We start from the raw sequence: 27,626 nt of genomic DNA on the forward strand, positions 1-27,626 counted from the left end.
AATGGGTTGTGAGAATTCAGTCAGTAATTGGATTTATCCAATATATGGTAATTCCAACATAATACGGTTCCAGATTAATACTGGAAATTGGTTGAGTACACCATGGTTAGATTACTCCTAAGTAATCATGTTTGACTGATTCCTCAAAAGTTTCGCTCTTTCCACACATAGAGTCCTTCTTTCCCACTCAACGGCCACACCTGTAGCAGGTGTAGTAGCAGGTGCGGTTCCTCTGCTCGGAAGCCTCCTGAACGGCTGGAGAAATGACGCGCCACCGCACAAGGCCGGATATGCAAATCTCGCCATGACGTAACGCCAGAACCAAGCGCCGACAACGTCATTCCCGAGAAAGAGCTGGCACCGAGCCACAAATGCCAGCTCCGGTCTTTCCCTGACTCTCACTTTGCCATAGAGATGAGTCACGCCGGTTCCAGAGCGTCGCAGACAAGAACCCGGAAGTCGGCCTCGGATACTGGAGTTCTAACCGTCTATGGTGCGGGGGGGAGGGGGAAGGCGGAAAGAAACAATATAATTCTTTTCTCCCACCACCACCACCGTTAAGAGTTGAAGAATGGCGCAAACGGAGTGAGTGGTTTCTCTTTAAGGGTTTTCTCTGGGCGTGGGGGAAGAGCGTGGAGTTGGGGATTCCCGTCGGGATTGAGGAGGTGGGGGGAGGGGGGTTCAACGGTGTCAGGTGAGTGAAAGGCCGTGGGAAAGAAACGCGAGGCTTTCACCCCCATCATTACCTTAGAATGGCGTGAGGGGAAAACGCCTTTAATGGAACACCCCCCCCCCCTCCAATCTTCCCTCAGAGTTGTCACTCTCATTTCATATCATTCCCACCTGGGCCTTTTATTTTATTTTATTTATTTTATTTATGTCGTCAAGCATGAATTAGATAACAGATATAAGTATGGCCATGATTGCGAATACATGAAATGGATACGAATACAAGGGAATATTAGGACAGGGATGGTAGGCACACTGGTGGACTTATGCACGTCCCTTAAAGACCTCTTAGGAATGGGGTGAGGTCGACAGTAGAAAGTCTAGGGTTAAAGTTTTGGGGGTTTGGGGAAGAAACCACAGTGTCAGGTAGTGCATTCCAGGTATTGACCACTTTGTCTTCTTTGGTATATGCTGACATACATCTGGCTCTCCTGACACTTCGGCTGTCATTGCTGGGCTGGCTGGTGGGGGAGGAGTCCAGCTCATCTGAAAAACTCCTGATGGGGAAGACTGGGGGAGGGGGATGATGCTCTCCCATCCTCTGCAGACGTTGAATAAGAAGTTGAAAGTCTGTAGAGATTCATCAGTCATCCAGGTTATGGATGCTTTTTTTAATCAAGAGGCAATTGGACTTTCTGGTTTTTTTTTTCCTTTGAAGATGTTTCACTTCTCATCCAAGAAGCTTCTTTGGCTCTGAAGTCCAGTTGCCTCTTGAAAAAACACCTTTGGGTTAAGCTATTGATACTGTTTAAACACATATATGAGAGCCTCCAGAGGTTGTGGGTGCTCCAACACTGGAAGTTTTTAAGAAGATGTTGGATAACCTTATGTCTGAATTGGTGTAAGGTTTCCTGCCTGGGCAGGGGTTTGGGCTAGAAGACCTCCAAGGCCACTTCCAACTCTATTCTATTATAAAACAAAGATAGAAGGGCAGAAAGAAAAGATAAAAAAGAAATAGAAGAAGTTTCTAATTTCCTTAGCAGCAAATAAAATTTTAATTACAAAGTAATTCCTTACTTTAGGATTACAACCCCCCCCCCCTCACCAGCAGTATTTTGCTGCAATTATCCAAGACCTATAATAAAGCACAGTTCTTTTCAGACAGGTTAATGTTAGGCAGTTGTTTCTTAAATAACAGTTTTTCCAAGTTTTCTGTTTTAGACATTGCTTTTATTTTTAGTCCTGTTTCTACGCAGTCTGACGGGTTTGCATTCTCTTACAGCTTCCCAAATGTGACCCATGATGTATTCAATTTCACCCTTCATACCACCCTGGCCCTCACTACAAAACTAGTGCTTCCTACACCTGCCAAACCAATCCTTCCAGTGCAAACTGGCGTCCAGGCTCAACAGGAAGAACAATCGAGTGGCATGACTATATTCTTTAGTCTCCTTGTACTAGGTAATCTCATATTAATTACTTTTGATAGCAATCATGGAAAAATGAAGGATGTGAAACACAATTCCAGTTATGCTTTCTGATCTGTATTGCTAATATGAAGAAAAAGTAGAAGAGTTTTTTAAATTTCCAAGATAGAAGGAAGCAGATGTGAACATTAGCTTTCCTCTTTCCGAAATGAAATTTGCATACCTTTTTACTCATGCAGGGTGATACAGTGGCTCAGTTGTTAAGACACTGGGCTTGTTGGCTGGTAGCTGGCAGCCCAGGTTCAAGATCTGAGCAACAAATGACAGGATGAGCTCCTGTCTTTGCTTCAGCTCCTGTCAACCTAGCAATTCAAAAGCATGCAAATTAGAGTAGATAAATAGGTATCACTTCAGTGGGAAGGTAATAGTACTACTTGACATCATACTGGCCACATGACCGTGGAAATGTCTTTGGACAGTGCTGGCCCAATGGCCTTGAAACGGAGATGAGCATTATTTCTTATAGTCAGCAATGATCAGCAGAGTAAAATCCACAGGAACTCCTTTACCTTTATCTTTTTGCTTATGCATATAAGTAAGTAGCAGGAACATGAAATTTCACATGGTTAGAGCAGGGGCAGAAAATATTTCTTTTATCAGGAGCCACACCTTGGGAGTGTTTTTCTCTTCATTTTACTCATTTGGATAAAAGTGTGAATTTGAGAGGATTATGCCATATGAATAGGTATACTCATAAGTTTCCAGAAAGCTTTTTTGGCAGGGGATTTGAGAATTGCAACTTTTTCTAAGAATTTTGATTTCCCTCTTAAAAATGATGGGAAACTGTACTGCCATTGTTCATTGGTTTTGTCAGAATGGGATATGAGTAACCAAATGAATATGAAATAAGAAATTCAGAAATCACATGTGGCTCATAGGTTATCTATACCTTGTGTATTGGGTCAATTTCCCCATCCAGCAGATTTTGGCAAATGTTATCTGTGGTTTGCTAAATGTTTACAGATTCTTGAAGATCTTGTCTGTCACAAACCACTCTGTGTGCCCATGGGTCTTAGTGCATTATGTGAAGGTTAAACCTTCTGGAAATAGCATCATAGCGTCATTTAACTAAATGGAACCTGTGCCACGTTGGCTTCTCTAACTATTTAGTAAACTACCATGGCTGCACATGAAAGTGGCTGATGGCTGCATACAAATCATGAAAATGTAAATATTTTAAGATGAGGTATAATATGTAAGTGCCGTTAAAGGCTGCATTCTTCCTTTTGGCTCAGCCATGTTGTGTAAAATTTGTAAACTATTAATTAGGATTTAATATAGTATGTAGATTTAATATAGTATGTACCTTTATCTTTAACTTAATACTGTGTGGGTATCAAATTAATGACTTTTTCCAGGATAAGAGAAAACAATTTAATAAGTTGATTCTTGAGAATAGCAGGTTATTCCCAGCCGAAGCATAACTTTGGCAATTTACAGGTTACATTGTAGTTTGCATGAGTAGAGTGGTAATTTATCCTGGAGTTTCTCTATTTGCCTGCTTAAATGAGGATTATTCCTAATGGATACAAAATTCATAGTCCTGAATTTTCAATTACAATAAAAATATTATATTACTATTAGAGTCATTTTCTTCCTAACTATACCTTACAAATTTGTAAACAAAAAAAAGGTGAGTTAAAAATATAATAACAAAAATTGTTAGGGGAGGAACTATCATGACAAGAAGCACTAGTGATATAAAAAATATGCAAAAAATTTGAGGAATGGTGATTAATAGGATCAGTTCTTACATTTTAAAAATATTCTGACTAGTGTAATAATTTTTGTAAGGCAGATTTAGGTTACTAAAATTTTTAGACAGCCTGTTGGGGCTTCTATTTCAGGTTCTTGGTATAAAGAATATGAGTTTCAATACGTATCTTTAACCCTTTTTCCTAGGCTTGATTAATCACAGCTTAAGCATTCTAACAAGAAAGAGCCTTATAAGAATATAAATGAATTACAAAGCTCTTTTGAGTTTTAATGTAATTGCTTTTTTGTGCATCTCTCAATGTGGAAGAAAAATTTACATCATTTTTTGGAAATGTTATTGTAAAGAAAATTAGTTGACCAAGATTAGAACAGGATCACTGCCAATTTGAACTATGTGAGCGTCCTAAAATTAATGATCTTTCCAAGAAGGTCTGTTTACATTGATGCTCTGCATGTTTAGGATAGATTCTAGAAACAAAATACACAGGAATTCCCTGTATAAATTAATCATTTAGAAAAATTCCATTATAAAAACAGAGAGAATTGTGTATAGCCCGAATGCAGTAGATCAATGCTCCAAACCCATGCAGCTTACTGAATTATTTTTGAAAGAAAATTGCTTCATCTTTTATTCATCCATGACAGTGTATAACCTGAGTGCATAGCTATATTTTTACTTAATTAAATCCTCCCATTGCTTCCTCAATTCCAGACTTAAAATTAAAGGGTGTTGTCCCTTCATTGCACTTGGAATGTAAAGGCATGTTTCTTTTGTTTTTCCTTGAACTTTCTGTTGCAGAAGGAATCTGATTTTATTTCTATTCCTACTTCCTCTGAACTGAAGGTGACTTCTTTTTGAGGAAATATGTCTAGAATTATAGAGTAAACCTCTTCATAATATGCAATTGTGTAATCTGACATAGCTGACATAGAAAAAATTGTTCCCAGGAATGGGATCCATTAAAGCAAATCTGTTAAACTTTGGTTCTGTATGAAAGATACATTTATATAGTCTGTATATATTATTTAGCTTTTGCTTTCCATTACTGTTTCTGGTTGTATTTTCACAAACATAGTTAATTTGTAAGTTTTGTTTATCCTGAAAATCTGGTTGTCAGTTTGAATGATTGTTTATACCATCATAGCCTAGTGCATTCTGGTTGAATTGAATTATAGTTTCTATTTTAATAATGGTTGATCTTTTGTAAGTGTGGGAATTATTCTAAGGAAAAGTATGTTTTCCTTTGAAATACCCTTATGCTGTTTTGGAAAAGTCAGTTGGACCCGTCTTCTTTTCTAAAGTGAGTAGTAAGTACTGGTAAGAACTGGAACACTAATTACTGTTATTTTTAAATAATTATCTGAAAGGGTTTCTTAGACCCATAAGCTCCTGAATATTAATTATTCTTAAATATTCAAGTATATCCTATATTACTGTTTCTCCAGATGGGGAAGACTCTGAAGGTTGTTTTGTATTTTAAACAAGATAGGAATAAGACATGCCCTGAATAGTTGAAAAACTTTTTAACTGCATTAGGGAGATATTTGCCAGAAGGAAACCAGTTTTGATAACTGCTGAACTTTTTTTTAAATAATGTCAATTGCAATAATATCAATGGCCCTGAAGAGTGCCCTATCTAAAAAAGTGATTCTATAGTTAAGATTAAAACACCCCAATAATAAAAAATAACTTTTTGTGAGTTTGAGTGATTTTATTTGAAAAGGAATAAGTGTTTTGTGTTCATATAATTCTAAACCAGATTATGATTTAGTGCCTAGTTTGAAACCAGCTAATATCAGAAAGCATAGGTTTCCCTTTATAAATGTATTAAGAAAAATTCTATGGTGATATGTCATGCGGTATCATGTGAAACAATATAAGAAAACAAGGATTGAATAGATATAGCCGATATCTTTTTTAAACAGTGCCTTATCCTTGGTTTTTAGAGATAATTAATGTCTGGCCTTCAAGACTAACTTAATATTTGAAAAGCATTAAATGGAATATTTAAAGCTAAAGAAAAAAAAAGATGATCTTGTGAAAGAAAGTAATTCTCTCTCTCTCTCTCTCTCTCTCTCTCTCTCTCTCTCTCTCTCTCTCTCACACACACACACACACACACACACACACACACACACACACACAGAGACACACATACACCTCCTTTTCACATTTGGCATCATGAACTAAATTCCTGAGTACGGTAAAATTATTTTGAAAGCAGCCAGTTCTATTGTCCCCACATCCTCCTGACAGTGGTTTTATATCTATGTGTTATCTCTATACAGATAGTGCTCGACGTTCGACCACAATTGTGCCCAAAAGACAGTTGTTATGTGAATTTTGCCCCATTTTACAAGTTTTCTTGCCACAGTTGTTAAGTGAATCACTGCAGTTGTTAGTGACACCATTGTTAAGTAAATCTGGCTTCCCCACTGACTTTCCTAATCAGAAATTTCTAAAAGGTGACCCCAGGACACTGCAACTCATCATAAATACGAGTCAATTGCCAAGCGTCTGGATTTTGATCATAGGACCATGGGAATGCAGTGCACGGTCGTTAAGTGTAAAAAATGGTCATGTCACTTTTTTTAGTGCTTTTGTAACTTTGAACAGTTACTAAACATAGTGTTGTAAATCGAGGACTACCTCTAATAAGTTTGTAAAATATGGCATAACAAAATAAGTTCCTTGGGGGTATATGGATCTAGTTTGAGGGGTGGGGTTGGAGGAAAGTGCCTTTGGATCAGTGTTCCAAAGGATATTCTTTACAGAAGCATTATGAGTTTGTAGGAGTGGCTATATTGAAATACGCAGAGAAAGTTAAGATGCAGCAAAATGTTATCCTCTTACTCAAAAGGGTTTGTTGTTATTCAAGCTCCAGGGTTGAATGTAATGGACAACTTGCAAATGGTTGATAGATGTTGACCGCAGAGTGCATCTCAGCAATGACTCCTTACTATTTGCGGTGAAGGGGCAAATAGTAAAAAAAAAAATACTGTAAATCAAACTGAGCAAGAAAGAATCAATAGAGTACATACCTTTCCAATTCAATCTGTGACTGCATAGGTTAGGCAGGAAAAATTCTTATATGAAACCTTAGGAGCCACTGACAACAAACAATGCAGACAATAAAGAGTGAGTTGTACTAGCCATCTGATTCATGATGAGGCTATTTCCTGGAAACTTTTACTTTAACCAGCTAATACACTTGGTAAATTTAGTCCAAAATAAAGCTGAACAGGCTGCTTTTGAAACTGGCAAAAAAGGGCTAGGAAACCTTATTCTTGATGGCACATTATTATACCTGAGATCCAGTGCTTGTGGGAAGGCACTCGGGGCATAGAAGGCCTATATTTATTTATTTGAAACCATTGTATGGCTTCGTCCTTTGCCAAATGACTTACTGAAGACTAGACCTAGACACTTTTCTAAAAAAATATTGATGGGGAGAAATAAATATCAAAATAACCTCTAAAACAAACGGTGTTATAGAGAAACATGGCTGCTATTTTTTTTCTTGTAGAAGGAGTCTTTTTCACTTGACTGTTGTGTCACTTGTCACAGTACTGTCACATGCTATGTCCAATAATACCTTCTACAGTATTTAACAGAGCCCCTATTATCTCATGAGACTTGGGTTGCGCTTATCTTGGGACAGGATGTTGTGGTTTGATTGCTGAATAAATGTTATTAGATTTTTCTTGCTGAGAATTGCCCAGATTCTGTGTCATGTCCAAGTTCCCCGAAATGGTCTCAGTGTGTGATTTTATGCCATGCATCATCCTGTGCTGTGCAAGAGCAGCTCTAGCCATTATAGACATGTCAGAAGAAGTTATATCTCCACTGGATTTGGTTTCCTTTTTTCTTTTCATGCTGTTAACAATTCTGGATAAGGCCTTTCTGAAGAAGGTTGGCTGGAATGGCTTAGTCCATTGATGGCGAACCTTTTAGACACTGAGTGCCCAAACTTCACGTGCATGCCCAAACTGAAAGGTGCACGTGTGCGTATGAGCGGACATGCGCAGCAGAGACCCGAAGACCAGCTGGCAGGCGGAAGGTGGGACATTCCAACACTGGCAGCGGAGCAGGAGATAAGATCTTTTTCTTTCATAAACTTCTGTTTCGTCGTTTGCAGGGAAACAGAAGTTCACGAAAGAAAAGCCATGGAGATCTGACCTGGGGTGATGGCATGTGTGCCACCTCTGGCACACATGCCATAGGTTCGCCTCATGGGCCTAGTCTCTTTTGTTTGATGAATTCATCCAATATTTTAATAATTTGTATATTTATCTAACTTTACTAAACTTACTCATTAGAATACTGCCTGCTTTCTCTTTTTTTCTTGGACATTTGCAGATTTTTGCAGACTTTCTTACAACCTCCCCTTTTTGGGGGGGAGGTGAATATTGATTGCTTCTCCTTGGCTTACTGTTGCTAGTATGAGGCTGCTGTTGGTTTGGATGCCCTGCAAGCTTTGAATTCCAAAACAGTTTTGGATTAAAACAAATATTTGCTGTTTCTACTGCCACTTATGAAAGGGACCCATTGTCTAAATGTGCTGTTTATAAGATGGAACTCTTTGTTAGCTAAAAATGTTGACAGAGCAGAAATAGAAAAGAAAACTATTTCCATTTGCCGAAGATAAATAAAAAGATTTGTGTTTTTTTTGTTTGAGAAGAAGTTTACCTTTTATAAAGTGTCCATTTCTTTGTGGTGTGGGCTTGTTTGCCACATAAGAGAAGCTAAAACCTACAGGAGAATTTGTTCTCAAATCTGAGTAGGAGAGCTGGAAGTTAATGTCTGAAGAGACAACGCCTGCGGGATGCAGGGGTCTCCCCAACCAGTGGTCCACTTTACGGTCCCAATTCCTGAAACTGCTTCCCAATGAAACACAAAGGCAGCAGTCTGGATAAAGTGGCAATCTCTGTCTTGTTCAGAGTGCCTATTTATTAGAAAAAGTTAGTTACAGCGTCATCAAAAAGGAACGTATCAAAAGGCAAATATAATCACACATGGCATAAGTAAACTAATAAAAAGCATTCTACAAATCACATCATGGCAAAGGGTGGGCAAAAGGGGGAACAGAAGATTTACAAGCTGCATGGCATTGAGAGGGGGAGAGAGGGGATAGAAAGTTATAACTCAGCATAGGGGGGAGAAAGGGCATGTGTGGGAGTAACTGGTTCACATAGTTCTTGTTACATGAGGTTGTATTTATGACCGTTAGGCCATAAAGATGTTTTCTGGTGCAAGGTTTTTCATCCCTGTGTATTTGTGTTTCAGATAGCAGAGGCTTGTCCTGCACATAAACACCCGGAATGAATTCCAACACTTTCTTATCTTTCTCTTTGACACGGCCTTGGTAAATTTCCACTAGGTTCTTAATTCAGATAGCTTTGTCTATTCTTCTTTGTTTCCTAGCTATTTTACCTAGCCTGTTATGGCGACAGTTTGGCTCCCACAAATGTCCTCCAAAATAAACTAGTATTTGCCTTCTGATATGTGTGATTAGGATGGAGTATAATTTGTTTAGGTAAAATCCAGTGCATGGTTGGTCTTTTCCATACTAGGATGCTCTCTGAATAAAATAACTTCATGTGTTGGGCATTTCCCCCCAGTTTATTGGGGAAAAAAGTTGCTACTTCTTTGATTGGATTATAGCTTAGTTACGTGATATGCTGTTTAAAATATAAAACGTTTTGACAGACAAATTTGCATGCTTTTTGTTTTATCTTCTCATAAAACTGCTTTTCCGAAAGTTGATTTAAAACCTTTTGATTCTTGATTCATTTTTCTCACTCGTGTACCTCATGCAGATTTGAATCAATTGGATAAAAGTGACAACTGTATCCATGTATATCAGAATGAAATATATCACAAGAATGCCAAGAAAATAAATGCCTGAGATACACAGGTAATCCTCGACTTACAACAGTTCATTTGGTGGCCATTCAAAGTTACAACAGCACTGAAAAAAGTGACTTATGACCATTTTTCTCACTTATGACCTTTGAAGCATCCCTATGATCATGTGATCAAAATTCAGACACTTGGCAAATGACTCATACATATGACCGTTGCCGCGTCCCAAGGTCATGTGATCACCGTTTGCAACCTACAAGCAAAGTCAATGGGGAAGCAGTCATTCACTTAATAATTGTGGCATGGAAGGTCATAAAACGGGGCAAAATTCACTTAACAAATGTCCCGCTTAACAACAAAAATGTTGGACTCAATTGTGGTTATGAGCTGCGGTGACGCAGTGGTTAGAGTGGAGTACTGCAGGCTACTTCTGCTGACCACCAGCTGCCAGCAGTTTGGTAGATTGAATCTCACCCGACTCAAAGTTGACTCAGCTTTCCTGTCAGGGTTCCAAGTAACACCTTCAACGAAAGAAGACTCGAAGGCTTGAGTTTCCACAAAGTTCCATTTCATTAGAGATGTCATATCGGTACATCTGGGAAAACCCGAATCTGAAAGCTTCCAGGTTTTCCCCACCCAAAAGAAAGTTCAAGTTCCTGCCCAGCACCCACAAGTCCATCACATGATCCAATCAGGAATCATCCAAGCTAGGAGTTACTTCCCAGTCACCTCATCGCAGCTGCAGGCCAGTTGACCTTGACTTTCTGAGAAAGAATATTGTCATGGCTACATATCACCTATACTCTGTATAATCCCCCCTCCCATTTTCTCACAGTAGAAAATGTGGCAGATCTGAAGACCAAAAGATAAAAGATGGCTTCCAAGTCTGACCCAGATTGTTGGGGGCAATATGCCAACTCTGTAAACTGCTTAGAGAGGGCTGTGAAGCGGTATACAAGTCTAAGTGCTATTGATATACGTTGAGGACTACCTGTAGTGCTAAAAGGGTAATATTTGCAGCAAGATTACTGCATTTTACTGAGTAAAGTTATTTTCTGAAAATTTTATTCATTTATGTAACAAATTTTTGCAGCCACCCAACTCTCAAAAAGGTGACTCTGGGCAGCTTACAACATTTAAAAAATCCGACGTATAATAAAAACTCATTAAAAAAATATCCCCATAAGACAGTGAAATCATAAGACAGTGAAATCAGCCACTTGATCGCTACCATCTCCATTTGTGGTCCCCAGGCCTGCTGAGAAAACCACGATTTTAGGGCCTTTTGGAGAAAGCAACAAGGTGGGAAGGCAATTGTACCTTGGAGGAATGATGTTCCATAAAGATTGGGCTACCCATGAGAAAATTTATGTTGCTAAGTGAAACATTTGCTAAGTGAAGGGTGCCCCATTTTACATCTTTTTTTTTTTTTTTGCCAAACTTAAGTTTATCACTGCAGTTGATAAGTTAGTAACAATAACCAGGTTGCTAAGTTATTGTGAATCTGGCTTCCCCATTGACTTTTGCTTGACAGAAGATTGAAAAAGGTGATTGCATGACCTTGGGACCCTGCAACCATCATAAATATGAGTCAGTTGCCAAGCATCTGAATTTTGGTCATATGACCATGGGGATACTGCAAGTGTGAAGTGTGAAAAATGGTCATTAGTGACTTTTCTTAAGTGTGAAAAATGGTCATTAGTGACTTTTTTCCAATGTTGCTGCAACTTTGAGCAGTCACTAAATGAACTGTTGTAAGTTGAGGGCTACCTTTATATCCCTACTCGATGACACCTTGTCCAGACTTCCCATCCTGTAGGCTGGGTGGATGTAATGCGGGAGACCACAGTCTTTCAAATAGCCTGGCCCCAAGGTATATAGGACTTTAAAGGTGATAACCAGCACTTTGAATTGTACCTATTGTTTCTATTTCAGGGAAATGTTATAATTGGGAAAAAGTAGTCAATAATAGTCCACAATGTGAGGTACAAATAACACCAAGAATAGATGGGGAGTTCCTTATTGATTCCCCAGTTTTTAATATGTAAAACAAATTATGTCATTTAGGTGTATAATAACATATTGTAATTTTAACAGCCTTTATCATGAGTGGTGAAATTCTTGCAATATTAAATTTTGGAGAATCTTTTGTAACATAAAAAACACACAATGCTACACGTACAAGAATAATCATAACATTTCACAACTGGGTTGCCTATGTTACTTGGGTTGATCTTATTGTATAGTCATTAAGATTTGTTACCACATGTCTATAGGAAAATGAGTGAGTAACATTCATATTGTTATGTGCTCACAAAATATTAAGACATATTGACTAGAGGCATTTCACAGTTACGTTAATTCAGTGGGAAAATTCTCAAAAGCAATAAGGTGAACCTTGAGATTAAAGCATTGAGTTGAAAAAAAAATCCAATTATTTATAGAAAAGTAAATGGATCAGTAGCAGATGACCATACAACTGATCTGACAATTAGTTAACTTATGTTTCTTAATAGGAAAGATGGGACAGTTGGTTAAACAGTTAAAAATTGCCAATTTTTTAAAAATGTATATAAGTACAGAGCAATCCCTGCTCCTTCTGGCACTGATGTTGTTATCTAATTTGGTAATGCAACATCTGCAAGAAAGCATCCAAATTCAGAGAGCATCAAGGAGCCCACAACAGAGACCATACTGGAGGAGATCATCTGGGAACAGGTGATTTTATGTTTGCCGTGTGCATTATGGCAAGTATTTTGCTATAGGAGCTCCAACAGATTTCTATAATACCCTGTTTCCTTGAAAATAAAACCTGTCTGGATAATAAGCGCAATCAGGCTTTTGAATGTATGCGCTAAACTAAGCCCTACTTCAAAAATAAGCCCTCCCCATAAATATTACAATACAGCAGCAGCCATAAAGTAACCATGCCTCCTGCACCTAAAAAATAATAAGACCTCCCCAAAAATAAGGCCAAGTGCTTATTTCGGGGGGTCAGGGAAACACAGTAACAAATATGCCCACTGATTTAAAAAGATTGGCTGCCTCTGACCTACGTATATATATCTCATTTTTAGTGATGCTACTTTCTTCCATGTTTACATGGAAGAAAATCTGTTGTCCTGGATTGTTAATTAAAAATATAACAGATTGCAAGAATTTACACAGTTTTTATAATTGATTTCATAGCTTTGGATCCTAGGATTTCTTGCACAAATGTGAGGTTAGGGTTCTTCCTCCTAGCAGCTAACTGTCCCTGTCCCAATAGATATTTGCTCTTTTCTGCACATGTCATTGTGAACTGTTCTAGAATAATCCTAAAAGTGACTTTTTCCAAATATAATACGTTATGTGAAAGAATTGTTTGGATCAAAGCCATAAATGTTTCTTCTATTCAAAACCGACATAAAGATGACAATGATTGTTACATGGTTTTTGATAAGAACTCACAAAAAAATGTGCCTGTAAGCCCATATAAAATATTTTAAAAAAATATAGATAGTATTTAACTAACTGGCTCTCTTTTAGGAATGTTCAACTTTTTTCAAGCTTCATATTTTAAATTCAAAGGATAATGGCAGAATTTGTTTGATTAAGAATTTTGTTGTTAAATAACTCTAAAAATTGTCTGCTTTCTCTTCAGCTATTTGCATCATATTGGTGCATTTATTGATAAGATACAGACTGCATTTCTTGCCAGAGAGTGTTGCTGTTGTTTCCCTAGGTGAGTACTGATAATAGCAGGAAAATTTATACTGTTCTGTTTAAATAAATGTCACTGGTATTTTCAAAGTCTAGATTGTAATTTAATCCAAGGTTTGCTTTTTTTGGTTATTTGCCTATATAATGCATTTCCTTTGTAAGATTCAACACAGTGTAAGTAGATCCCCCCCCCCCGCTCCATAGAAAAATCCTGTGAAGTGCACTAATGTGAAAGGGAGAAATAATATGATTGGTTCTAAGTCAATTTATTAAGACAATTTATGAGACAGATTTATATGGCCAGGACGTGGGTGACTGTGAGAAGGGCAGTCACTGATTATCATGGCAGAATAAGGATTTTAATTTACAGCCCTCAGATTGAAGGTTCTTTAATCATGAAGATTGTACATATTCGTTTTAAGAGTGTGAAGGATGCAGATTATTATTGTGCAAGGAGGAATGGCAATATCCACAACCCTCTCTGTAGATCTGGCACTGCTGTTGGCAGTTTCAACATCTTCTCTGCTTGAGGTAGATCAGAGCTGTGAAAGATATAATCTTGAGCATTCTGGGACTTGCTTTTACCTTGCCTAATAAGCGATTGATACTCTGATAGCTGCCATAGGAGCATTTTGCTTTGCTATTTTAGAATATTATTCTAAATTATTCACTAAGGCTGCATTACTATTACTATTAGTCTTCTCATCATTCCTATCACCCATCTCCTCCCACTTGTATGACTGTAACGTGTTGCTTGTATCCTTACAATTTATATTGATATTGATTGTTTCCTGATTACTTACTTGTACTCTATGACTATTGTACCTTATGATTCTTGATGTATATATCTTGTCTTTTTATGTACAATGAGAGCATATGCACCAAAGACAAATTCCTTGTGTGTCCCATCATATTTGGCCAATAAACAATTCTGTTCTATTCTATTCTATTCTATTCTATTCTATTCTATTCTATTCTATTCTATTCTATTCTATTCTATTCTATTCTATTCTATTCTATTCTATATGAAAGAGCATCGCCCTAGCTGAGTCTGAGTGTTCTTTCTCCTCATCCTGTATGACATTTTTTTAAAAACATCCAGATAGCAATAGCACTTAGACTTATATACTACTTCACAGTGCTTTCTAGCCCTCTCTTAAGAGGTTTACAGAGTCAGCCTATTGTCCCCAACAATTTGGGTCCTCATTTTACCCACCTCAGAAAGATGGAAGGCTGAGTCAACCTTGAGCCTGGTGAGATTTGATCTGTCAAACTGCTGGCAGCCGGTGATCAGCAGAAGTAGCCTGCAGTTCTGCACTCTAACCACTGCGCCACTGTGGCTCTTGGCCCATCATTCTCATTGTCATCAACCAATGTGACTATTAGATAAACTATTGTGCCTGATGGATGGTATTGACCAACAGATATGAAGGTAATTGGATTGATCTTAGCTGGTCTTTGAGAACCCTAACTTTAGCAGCAAATAGAGAGTCATCACTTTCTGGATTATGGTTGTTATTTCAGCCATTGTGTAGATTGTTCCCATAAATATATGAATAGCTGTGCTACCTTTCTAGGGCATCAGCAGGAAAAACTATAAAATCTGGTAACTTGCATAATAAACAGTATGTGTGCTTACACTTAGATGGAGGCAGACAGAGTTGTTATGAACAGAACTCACAGAGTGAACTAAAGAATTTATGATGCGATAAACCTGTGGTCCTTTCTCTCCCTCATTTATGATTAGATAAATATATTAATTCTCTTAATCTGAATTCAACTCCTCATGCCTGGCTGGATATTTTTGGGACTTTCCCTGCTAGCTTACAGTCTGGAATTTCTTAATAGTCTCCCATCCAAGTACATTTAAACTCAACCCTATTTAGTTTATAAACATGGACAGAATAGCTAGGTATTTACTGCTTGCTGGAGTTAAAGATAACTATGAATCAATCTTGGCTCGTGGAGACTCCATGGATACTCTGTTTTTCTTGGCAGCAGTATGGAAGTGATTTGCCATTGCTGTCTTCTGACAGAGAGAAATGGGCCAGTATTAAAAATTGTAGGATGAAGCTGGTTTAAATGTAATCCACAAAATGTAATCCACATTACATTTTGTAATCTACAGTCTGAATTCTTTACCACCTCCTTGAGATCTTGTGCTACTCCAGAGCCCTTCAAAGAAAATTCTGTAGAGCATTGTCAAAAGATAGGAATGCAAATGAGTTAAAAGGTAATATTACCAGTTTTGTTTTTAGGGAAGAGCAAAATACACGATCATAATGAATCACCTGCTTGTCCCATGCAGCTGTTTCACTTAGTTTTGTAAACAACATAAAAAGCTCAAAATTCTGAAATGCCTTCTCTATTGTTGGACAGATGTCCAGATAACTAGAGCTTGCTGGCCTTAGGAAATGCCCTGAAAACATGACTGTTCCCTCAGTCACTAAGGCATGAGCCATTGTGTGTTATGGGCAATGTGAAATTTGACCCTAGCAACTATAAGTATTTATATCTTCCTTCCTTCCTTCCTTCTTACCTACCTATCTATCTACCTACCTTTATTTCTTTATTTCCCTATTTATTTTCCATATTACTGAGTTGTTTTTGTTGTCAGTTGCTTAAAGTTACTTGACAACTGTTGTTGTATATGCAATAAATAAATAAATAAATAAATGCTAAGCTCTTCAGTTGCCCAACTTGAGGGGTTGTGAAATTGTTCTTCAAATATCAGAGCAGCTAATACCAACTATAGAGCTGTTTTCAGTTTCCTCTTCTGGTCTCTCAGCAGATTGGATCTGTTATTAATAACATCAAGACAGACAGGATAAGCCCACAAGCCAGAGCTTTATGAGAAAATTTGCAGGCATAATGAGGATGAGGAGGAAGGAATACAGGACCCCTGTTTGAGACTATATTTCCTTTTAAAGTACTCACATGCAGTGAGTACTTTCAATTATCAGATGAACAGATGAATTATTCTTTGTCTGTTTTTTCTTTTTAGGTATCTTGATGGGTGCAGTTATAAAAATTATAGAATCTCAAAAGCTGGCCAACTGGAAGGTATGTCAGCAATTTTTACAATACATTTATCATATAATTGATGCCATACTTACTTTAAATAATTCAGCTTGAATGCTCAACTCCCAATTACTGTAATATTCTTTTCTTTATTGCTAAAGAAGAAAGAATTTTTTTATTGGTCATCTCAGTTCAATAAGCTGTACAAACAGCTATCTGATAATTCTAGAAGTTATAATCCAACACATCGATCATATCAGAGATAGCTGGCATACCATATTTTTCGGAATATAAGGGGCACCTTCCTTCCTCCCCCCCACAAAAAAACAAAGAGGGTGAAAATCTGGGTGCATCTTGTACACTGAATATAGCATTTTTGACCTCCCAAAACCTTGCTCCCGCACATCCTGTTTTCCGGAAAAATGGACGCATAGAGGATTTGGGAGGCCTGCAAAGTGCTTCTGGGGGCTGGGGAAGGCAAAAACGAGCAAAAAACAAGCTCCCAGGAGCACACTACAAGCCTCCCAAAGCCTATGCATGCCCAAACAACGGGGCAAGCAGAGGGTTTTGGAGGCTTGCAGAGTGCTCCTGGGGGCTGGGGAGGGCAAAAATGAGCAAAAATGGGCCGTTTCCCCCCCTTTTTTCCCCCTCCCCAGTTTCCAGAAGCACTTTGCAGGCCTCCCAAACACTCTATGCGTCTTAAATTTACCTCTTCAAAATCTTGGTGTATTTTATACTCCAGTGTGTCTTATAGTCTGAAAAATACGGTAATTTTAATTACACAGCAATTGAGAGTTATTCTGCCATGAAAACATGATGCCTCATAAACATTGCAAAATGGAGTATACCTGTTTTGTATTCCATAAACTCCTTTCCCAAGGACTCACCAATCACTCAGTTTTTATTGAGCATTTTGGGGGGAAATGGGGGAACCTCTTCTTTACATTTTTAATTAACCCTAAAATGTTTTTGTACTTTTATAAAACTGAGATTTCCTAAGCCACTGATAGGCAACCTGCAGTCAACAGTACTCCTTTTGTGATCTCATGGAATGAATAAGAACAGCTAATTTAGGGGATTTGAGGAATTAAGAAGGGAAGGATTAAGGTTTGTTAGGATTAAGAGGGAAAGTAAGTATATTTAATTCTTTAAAGCCCACCAAAAGGTGAGAAAGAACCAAAATCTACCCTAGTCATATTCAGTTAAAAACTGCATTCTGAACTATCAAAAGATTTCCCTCTATATATTTTTATTCCAAGATCCCTAATTTTAAATATAGAATTTTAGATTCTGTAGATTCTACTTAATAATAATACATTACTTCACTATATTATCTTTGATATTATGTTGCCTATTTTGACAATTCAGATATTAGGGTAGTACTTTCTTTGAGGTTTCTCAATTCTTCCTCCTCCTATTTTCTCCCCAAGTGCAATCCTGTGAGGTGGGTTGGAAAACTTAAATGACTAGGTTAAGAATAGATTGTCCTTGAACAAACCTATCTGTATGATGACTAGAAATCAACAATCATTTTGTGGCACATATTGTAATAAAATGTTCCTATTTTTATTAGAGTGCAGGATTTACCTTTGTTCCAATATGGTATTATTCCCTTTCTCATATATCTCATAATTTCTTCATCTTTTTTTGCAGGAAGAAGAAATGTTTCGTCCTAATATGTTTTTTCTTCTTTTACTTCCGCCAATTATATTTGAATCTGGGTATTCATTGCACAAAGTGAGTGTTTTTTTGGTTGTTCGTTACAATGATTTGTATACAGCCTACTCAAGGTCAATTACAATAGTAGAACAAGCAGAAAACAATATTGCAAAATCCACCAGCCAGAAACAATACTACATTTCATTAAAATTATAAACCTCTAAAACCCTCTAAAAGCTCCGGAATTAATGGAAATATTTGGTGTTGCCCAAATCATTGATGGACCAATATATGCCAGGCTTGCCCTTTATATCTGGTTTCTGTGGTTAGCCAGAATGAGTTTGAATGTGTCATTCCTGAAGAAGTGGAAAGGGATATTAAATTATAAACTTTTTATTAGATCCACACTTTTCCTAGCTGCTGAAGATCACACATAGCGTGCCATGGTTGAGTCCATTCAGTAATGGAAAGAAATGATCAGAGATAGCCAGTTTATGGAAAGGCCCAATTGGCATGCTGAGCCTGTCTTCTGGAGCAGCATTTTCCCAGAAGTTCATTTTGTTTCTTTTCTTAGTTTTAAAGGCCATTCAATATATATGGTGTCGTCCCCCCCTCCAAGGTATTGGGTTAGAGTAGGTGGTAAAACTCTTACAGGTTTTTTTTTTCTTGGATGATTTTCTCTTCTCTGGGGAGGATCAGTCCTTTCTTTTTTGCTTCATTATATGGTTTTTTATTATTGTTTATTCTGAGAAGAAAGCAAAGATGAGCCTCAGTCTGCATAGATAGTAATGTCTCTGGATCTGAAAGTCCAGTTTATTCATGCCAGATATGTATGAATTACCAATATTTACACATGGATGAGGAAGTACATCCTGTGCTTCTCCAAACCATGTATTTATTTTTTCCCTAATTATGTGTTGCACAACATTAATTTTTACATTTGCTTGGATTCAGGTCCTGATATGGTTGCAGGTGATTTTTGGTTTATAGCATTTTCAAACCTCTTGCATTTTCTTATTTTAGGGGAACTTCTTCCAGAACATAGGCTCCATCACCTTGTTTTCTGTTATTGGGACAGCTATTTCAGCTTTCATAGTTGGTGGAGGAATTTACTTTCTTGGTCAGGTGAGAACGTGCATGGAGAACTTTGCATGCATGAACTTCATTGTGGTGTGGAATACTCTCCAGAAATTAAAGATGTAGAATGGAGTTTAACAGAAATATTTGCAGTAGGAGAATAGCTGGAATAATTGGTAAAGATAAATAAATATATCCATTTTTATTTCTCCCAATACTTTTCCCATTCCAAGTTTATTTCAATTTCTTCATTGCTGAGTTCTTTTAAAAAATAAATAAATGAATGCATGTTCCTATACGTTTCTCCTAACAGAGGAATGAACTCATCACTTAGCTTCCTGCCTTCCTTCTCCTCTGTCTAGAGTTGATTAGGCAACATGGAATCAGGAAATAGAGAAGAAAAAGAAGCACTTTTGTATGGTTAGGAGTTTATTCAAATAGTGTTGGAACTGAAAATTTCCTGTATGGATTTTGCATACAGATTTCCTAGCACACATATTCTTTGCAAGCAACTTTACCTAATTATTTTTAATGTTACCCTTATGAAAATGGCGTACTTTGTTCTAATATACATTGTTATAATGATATTTGTATTTGAGAATCCCTTCATAAGGACTTAAATATATGCAAAAGCTTATCATAAAATATTTTTATTTTTAGATAAATCAGAGCAATGTTTTGAGAGTCAGTTTGGTGTGGTAGTTAAGGCACCAAGTTAGGAAACGAGATATTGGGAGTTCTAGTCATGCTTTATGGATGAAACCAGCTGGTTGACCTTGGGGCCAGCCTTTTTCTCTCCATCCTAAGAAGAAGGCCATGGCAAACCATTTCCAAAATCCTGCCAAGAAAACTGCAGAATCTAGATAGTTGCCAGGAGTCAAGACTGACTCGAAGGCTCAATCAATCAATCAATCAATCAAGTAGTGTCAGGATTCCAACAGATACCCTAATTAAATCATGAGCTTCGAGCCAAGCTTCAAAAGAAATCCAGTTATTTATTAGGAACAACGTGTTGGCACTGCCTACATGTCCTATGTAATTTATCGCCCAATTATGACCCTGTTTACCCCCTCCTCCCAGAGTGTGTCATAAATCACATTCTCCAAAGGAACACTTTTGCGGGCTGTAGAGATTACACCATTCTGGTTGTAGCAGATATCCTGGGATACAGCCTTGAGAAAGGTATGCGTGGAATGTGCTTCTGGTTGTGGCTTCCTGCTGTTTTCCCCCCTCCTGCCTATGGCAACTCGAGAGCAGGCCAGGGATGCTTTGCGAGTTGACATAATGCTTCATAGGACACAATGATTTTTTTTTTTACAGTTTCCTGGAATTACTGCATTTCAGAATCTTGCATATATTTGACCAGTGATATATTCTCTTCTTTGACTATTCAAAATCTGAAATTGACTTCCTAGAGTTATTTACCATTCGGTCCCTTGGATCTTCTACATCAGGGGTGTCAAACTCGATTTCATTGAGCACAGCATCAGGGTTGTGTTTGACTTCGTGGGGCCAGGGTCAGCATGGCAAAAATGGACTCCCGATCTCCTTTTTTGGCTGCCACAGCCTCCTGCAACCCGCTGCCAGTGAAAACAGAGGCTCTCCTGAGCTCCATTTTCGCTGGCAGAGACCCCATGGGCCAGTCCTTCACTGTTTCCAAAGCAGACCCGTGGACCAGATCTAAGTACCTTGAGTTTGACACCCTTTTCTACATCATAGACATCATTTTGCTTTTCAGGTTGCTGGCATTTTACATAAGGAAACAACAGTAATTGTTTCCCTAGCTATAGCAGGTACTGTTGTCTGACTTTCAGATGGTTTTAATTAAATCCCAGAGTAGCAAAGGAAAGGCAGAGTATCCCCACTGGGGAACTCCCAGGTAATTAATCACTGCCACAGCAGAGACTGTATCTTTATCAAACATAATGCAAAGCAAGGTGATAGCACCAGCATTTAATATTTGTAATAAAACAGAAGACACTTATATTTAAGATAGGAGGGTTTGTGTTGCGAGTTCATGTAGTAACTCTTTAGGTAGAATTGAAAGGGACCTGCAAAATAGTCTAGTCCAGAAGTGTAGAGCTTTTCAGAGACAAGAGCTACATTCTTAAAAAGTGGGAAAAGCCAGGACAAGAAAGGGCATAAGACTAGAACAAAAACTAAATTTGATTTTTACTATATATTTAATAAAGATAATTTTTATAAAATTAATTAAATGTAGATAATATGACTTCTTCTTTTTGTCTCATTAAAAATAGTGTCTAGTGTAATATTGTGGTTGGATTTAAAATTTTGGGAACTGCATGTCACTTGGAGGATAGCCCAATACTTGGGAATCAGTGACCCATGAGACATTGCTGACTTCAAAGTCACAGCATTTCTCAACTTTGGCCGTGTTGGCTAGGGCTATTGGGAGCTGCAGTTCAACTCAGGTTAGGCTCTGTGATCAGGATTACTGCTTCAAGCCTTTGAACATCTGATGAAGGACAGAATCACCTGGAAATGGCTTTTATATTTAACGATCCCCCCTTTAATATTTATTTATTCAAAGTCTGCTCTCTAAAATATTTCCCAACCTTGACAAATACCCGATGTGTAGTTTTCATTTCCCAGAATTCTCAACAATGGCCAGTCTGGCCATTGATGAGAATTTCAGAAAAGTGAATTTCAGAAGTTCAGAAAAGTGAGCTGTGATAAGTATTCAAATTCTATTTGCAATTTTGATCAATTAAATTCTGGTTAACTAAAAGAAAGCTGTGATTAGTTAAAAAGAAGAAAAGAATAGCTGTTTAAAAAATAAAAAGGAAATAATTGCCTCAAGCGGGCCTCAGATTGATTATCTTGAATGGAAAAATATTGCTAAAAGATTAGTTTCTTTGCACAAATCCATCTGTCTCTTGAAATCTATTACTGAAACTTCATTCTATAAGTACTTTTGTCATCAGAGTCATAACTACTTTGATGGCCTGCAGTTGGAGACATCTTAGAAAAGTAGTGTAAGTTTGCAAAGGATCCTACATTATCTTGCTATTGTTTCAAGTATGACTCTGATCTTAGTTTTCATTTCACTCATTCATTTCATAAGTTTATGCTTCATGTTTCAACTCTATATGCGTATTGCTACTGTTTTGTAGACATATTGTACAGTAATAGTTTATGCTTCATGTTTCAACTCTAAATGTGTATTCCTACTGTTTTGTAGACATATTGTACAGTAATTAAATTTAAATTGTCCCTCCACTTGTAATTGCTGTCAGGTGGCATATAAATTTTAACAAATATGATTATTTATCTGTTCAGAACAATGTGAAATCATAGCTGCCAGTACCTTAGCTGTGTTGGCCTTTATATGCATCAGGTTCTTCTTAAGAACCTAGGGTATTACAATGTATCGATGTAATATATTTGCAGATGCAAGCAGTGTGGTCTCTCGTAATTGACAGATGGAAATTCTAAGTATTATCTAAGATTTTTGGAAATGGCACCATTAACCAATAACCACTGGGACCACCATAACTTGTTAATTCCATAATCTTTAAATTTCAATATTCAGACCTTGACAGTCTCACAGGTGCTTTTTAAAAAGTTAACTGGACTTTGTTTTTCCTTGAAGACCTTTCACTTCTCATCCAAGAAGCTTCTTCAGTTCTGAACAAAGATGATATGATGTGCTGAAAGCACTATTTGTTGGTCTGGGCATAAATGACTTTGATTTAATTCCATTCTTTAATTCCTTATCTGATTTTATAAAAATGAAATTGTTTCAGTGAGCAGATATGTGCTTCATTTTTTTTTTTTCATTTCATTTTTTTTCCATTTCATTTTTCATTTTATTTGTATGCCGCCCTTTTCCCTGAAAGGGACTCAGGGCGGTTCACAACTCAAAGGGAGGGAAAATAACAGACAAAGTTACAAAAAACATAAAAGAACCATACATAGTTAAAACAAAACAGCAATCATACCATTTGAAGGGGGGCAGCGAGTCTTTAGCCCCAGGCCTGTCGGAACAGCCAGGTTTTAAGGGCTATGCGGAAGGCCTGGAGGGTGGTGAGGGTACGAATCTCCACGGGGAGTTCGTTCCAAAGGGTCGGAGCAGCCACAGAGAAGGCCCTCCTCCAGGTAGTCACCAGTCGACACTGGCCGGCTGATGGAATTCGGAGGAGGCCTAGTCTGTGGGGTCTAATTGGTCTAGTGGAGGTAATTGGCAGTAGGCGGTCTCTCAAGTACCCAGATCCAATACCATGAAGGGCTTTGTAGGTGACAACTAGCACCTTGAAGCGTACCAGGAGATCAACAGGCAGCCAGTGCAGCTCGCGGAGGATAGGTGTTATGTGGGTGAACCGAGGCGCACCCACGATCGCTCGCGCGGCTGCGTTCTGGACAAGCTGAAGTCGCCGAATACTCTTCAAGGGCAGCCCCATGTAGAGCACGTTGCAGTATTCCAGTCTGGAGGTCACAAGGGCACGAGTGACTGTTGTGAGAGCCTCCCGGTTCAGGTAGGGACGCAACTGGTGCACCAGGCGAACCTGGGCAAATGCCCCCATGGTCACAGCTGACAAATGGTGTTCAAAAGTCAGCTGTGGGTCCAGGAGGACTCCCAAGTTGCGGACCCTATCTGAGGGGCGTACTATTTGACCCCCCAGCCTGAGAGGTGGAACTATTCATTGAACTATACATTAATAACTTTAGGTTTTTTTGCATGTCATGCGGAACGCATGAATGTCTTTAGCATTTTATGAGAAATTCAAGACTTCTTGATGACAGCATACTATATTAGTTAGGTCATAGGAATGCTCACCACAACTTTATTGAACATCAGGCTCTTGAGGGACATCAAAAGGCAGCTTTTCTTGAAACATACAAAAATCTACAGGGCAATATCTTGGTGAGAATGGAAGATTTATGTTCTAGGAAATCTTCCATTCTCTAGGGAAGTAAATTTGGAAGTTTCCTCATTTTTTGAAAACACAGAATCCATCTGTAAACTCAAACAAGCAAACTCACTTTGTGATCCTTCAGCAAATATGCTAGTTCCTTGATAGATGGAAAAAAGGAGAGTTAACTTTTATAAGATTTCTGCTTTTCTCAATTTTTCTAGGCTGATGTAATTTATAAACTGAATATGACTGACAGGTAAGTTTTGACAGAAATTTACATAATCTTTGTGTGTTTGTAAGAGTCTTCAAGCTGCTGCAGTGAACACAGTGACTACATTTATCTATTAGGTTCTTGATTCCTGAGCACTATAGTTAGACAGGATGCTGGTTACTATACTTGTGGCCAAAGTTAAGAGGTGATGTTACAATGCTTAACTAGGGTTTAGATAAGTAGGTGGAAATGTGAATCAAAGAGGATATGGCAACTCAACATGACATAGCAATGTGCCTTCAGCCTTTTCACTATAAAGAAGTCATTGCTTATTTATTTTAATATATAGCACCAGATGACTTGCATCACATGGTTTGGCTAAATCTTTATTAGTTTTGAAAAATCCTAGAAAATGGCTGAAAGATTACTAGAAGAGAGCAGACATCTATCTCTTAAGGATCTGACAAATTAACAGCAATGGTTAGAAAGATATTGTAATTATATATTATGATGTATATTGTTTGTTAAAATGTTATGTTTAAATAGAAGGGATACATTTGATGATGAAAGTTCTCAAAAGGTGTCTAGGATGTCCTGTTAAACCAGAAAGGAAATCTAAGTGCAACCTGTTAATAATAATAATAATAATAATAAATTTAAAAATTAGATTAATTATATAATGAAAATCTGCCGTTAAGCAGGTTGCTTTAAAATATTTTTAAAAATATGCTCTTTTATTTTTCTTGTTGATAGTTGTTAGTCTGCATGGGCTCAGATTCATCTTCTGAGGAAAAAACATTAATGCATTCCAGGATAATGATGATCTAAATCCATTGATGCATTTCAGGCTTGCTGAGTAAGCCTCAAACAATAGCATTTAATAATTCAGACATTATGTTAATGTATTTATTGTATTTCCTAACAGTTTTGCCTTTGGTTCCTTGATCTCTGCTGTTGATCCAGTAGCTACTATTGCTATTTTTAATGCTCTTAATGTAGACCCTGTGCTTAACATGTTGGTCTTTGGAGAAAGCATTCTCAATGATGCAGTCTCAATTGTCCTGACAAAGTAAGTACATTCATTTACATGGAAGAAAAAAATCGTTTGAAATTAATGCTCATTTAGACAAAGAGTAATGTGCTTCTTTAAACACTACTTATTTTAATGCAATAAATATGCATAATATGCACTTATACTCTTTTGGTTAGCATGCTTTTTAACCATCACTCCTCCTTAATTGTCACATTGATGCTTGCCACCCACTCTCATATAAAACAGCCCCAATTATTCTTTCTCTTAGGAGCTACAGAAGTGCAACCTATATTTAATTACACAGAAGGACAGGAATTCGTGTTGGGAACATTCTTCAGCACTATAGTCTTTATGAATTCCTTTTTAAAATTCTGTGAGAAGCTGGTTTGTAAATTCATTCTGCTTTCATGGCTTATAATTGTTGCAGTATTGGTTTCTGGGTTTGAGACCAGAAATGGAGTTATTTTGTAGATGTTTACAAAGCTCAGTTTTTAATAAATCAGTAGGAATGTTGGGCAAAATAGGTACTTTTTGATTGCTTGGTTGGAAAGTCATGTAGGTGAAAGTACATTTTCTTGATGAATTAGATGCTGTGCCTAAGGATATCATTATATTTTATTTATTTTAAACGCTTTCTATAGATGGCTTCCACGCATACACATTAATATTGTGTGATTTGTCAAGGATCTAATTCTTCCCACCTTAGCCATATTAGGATCTGGAAGTTTTTGCATGAAGTATATATATTCATTCATTTCCTTCCTTCCCTCCCCTTTTCTCATTTGCTTGAGGATCAGAAGAGCAAGCATCTTATTTTTGATTCTGTAATATTGTACCTTCTGCCTTTTTTCTTTGTCTGTGAAAGATCTGTTAGAAGGATTTCATTTCTTTTGCTGTAAGTAGGTACCCTCCTGGCTTATTTTGTACCACTTTAATAACAATAGAAAAACCAAGTATAAGCTTCCAGATCTTTAGAACAGCTGTGTTTCCCTTTGAAAAATAGTGCCTCTTGACTTGAGTGAATGTCTTTTGTCATTCCCCTAGACATATTACGATGAAAGCATTTTAAGAGCAATTTCAACAATAAACAAAAATAAAAAATTTACGGATTCTGCATTCCGTATCCCAGATTCTAATGTGTAATCCCCCTTGGTTGTCCTTGTTTTTTTATTATTATTATTCTCAGTACAGCAGAAGGTTTGACGAGAGAACATACATCTGATGTAAATGGATGGCAAACCTTTTTACAAGCACTGGCTTACTTTCTGAAGATGTTCTTTGGTTCTGCAGCACTGGGGACACTGACTGGTCTTATTTCTGCATTAATATCCTTTGCTTTTAGATACAATAAATATTTTCTCTTTAATAATAACCCATTTCTGAAGATGATTATTCTTTTAAAACATAACATTTTTCACAGCAAGTGTTAGCTAGTAACAATTTCAGATTTGCATGAAACTTATATTTGTACAAGTCTTTCATTAAGGCCCAAGTTGCTCTATAATAATTCATTGTATATGCTGATGCAGTGTTGTTGACTGGGGAATTCTGGGAGTTGAAGTCCACACATCTTCTAGTTGCCAAGCTTGAGAAACACCATGCTAATAGATGAGACTAATATATGATTTTCCAGCTGTAGTTTTAGTACATTCATTATATTTTCAATAACATCTTAGTACATGTTTCAGTTTTCAAATGCATTAGATATCTGATTTTATTTTCATGTTGGCAGCTTTAGAATTGAATCCTGAAATTATCCTATACCAAAAGTCTATCTGGTTAATTGGCCTGGCCCCTTTAGTATGGAATTTATGTTAGACAAAGGGTTTGATTTTTCATAGTAGCTTGAACTGCTTTTCTGTTACAACATGTACTGTATGTTTCATCTTTTCTCCTCTTCCAGTATTATCTGGTCAACTAAAGCATTGTTCCATTATGGTCTGAATTTCTCTTTTCTTATAAACAATAGAATTCCCTAATTCTTTTGTTGTTGAAATATATATTTAATTTAGTTATTTTGTGTGCAGAGAGTTGATAATGGTTAAGATGCTAGTGATAAGTAACAAGACTTACAATACTCTTACAGTGTAGATTGGAAGGGGAATTGTAGGAACACAGGAATAACAAAAATAATAACACCAGCAACACAACAGTAATCTTTATTACAACAATTTCTAAGCAGTATGAAAACATAGAAAATAATAGAATCACAGAGTTGGGCTGGGTTATTAATTAAAACTAAAATATTCATCAGCTTCAGATGAGGCCAAAGGAAGCCCACAATCTCTCTAGGTCAGTGTTTCTCAAC

The 27,626-nt window shown here is 37.3% G+C and overlaps 1 protein-coding gene across 1 annotated transcript in view; it reads left to right on the forward strand.

Annotated features, from left to right (window-relative positions):
• Positions 1-412: 412 nt before the first annotated feature.
• Positions 413-27,626, forward strand: part of SLC9A8 (solute carrier family 9 member A8) — a 54,591-nt gene continuing 27,377 nt past the window's right edge. The window contains exons 1-9 of the mRNA XM_014065476.2: positions 413-585; positions 1,952-2,130; positions 13,382-13,462; positions 16,445-16,503; positions 18,115-18,198; positions 19,144-19,245; positions 24,296-24,330; positions 25,211-25,354; positions 26,505-26,643. Of these exons, the coding sequence (XP_013920951.1) occupies positions 572-585; positions 1,952-2,130; positions 13,382-13,462; positions 16,445-16,503; positions 18,115-18,198; positions 19,144-19,245; positions 24,296-24,330; positions 25,211-25,354; positions 26,505-26,643 (837 nt within the window). The 5' untranslated portion in view covers positions 413-571. The remainder of the gene's footprint in view (positions 586-1,951; positions 2,131-13,381; positions 13,463-16,444; positions 16,504-18,114; positions 18,199-19,143; positions 19,246-24,295; positions 24,331-25,210; positions 25,355-26,504; positions 26,644-27,626) is intronic.

This window comes from Thamnophis sirtalis, unplaced genomic scaffold, assembly GCF_051295495.1.
Source record: "Thamnophis sirtalis isolate CommonGarterSnake01/CBP01778 unplaced genomic scaffold, rThaSir2_p1.2 scaffold_7, whole genome shotgun sequence".
Classification (NCBI taxonomy): Eukaryota; Metazoa; Chordata; class Lepidosauria; order Squamata; family Natricidae; genus Thamnophis; species Thamnophis sirtalis.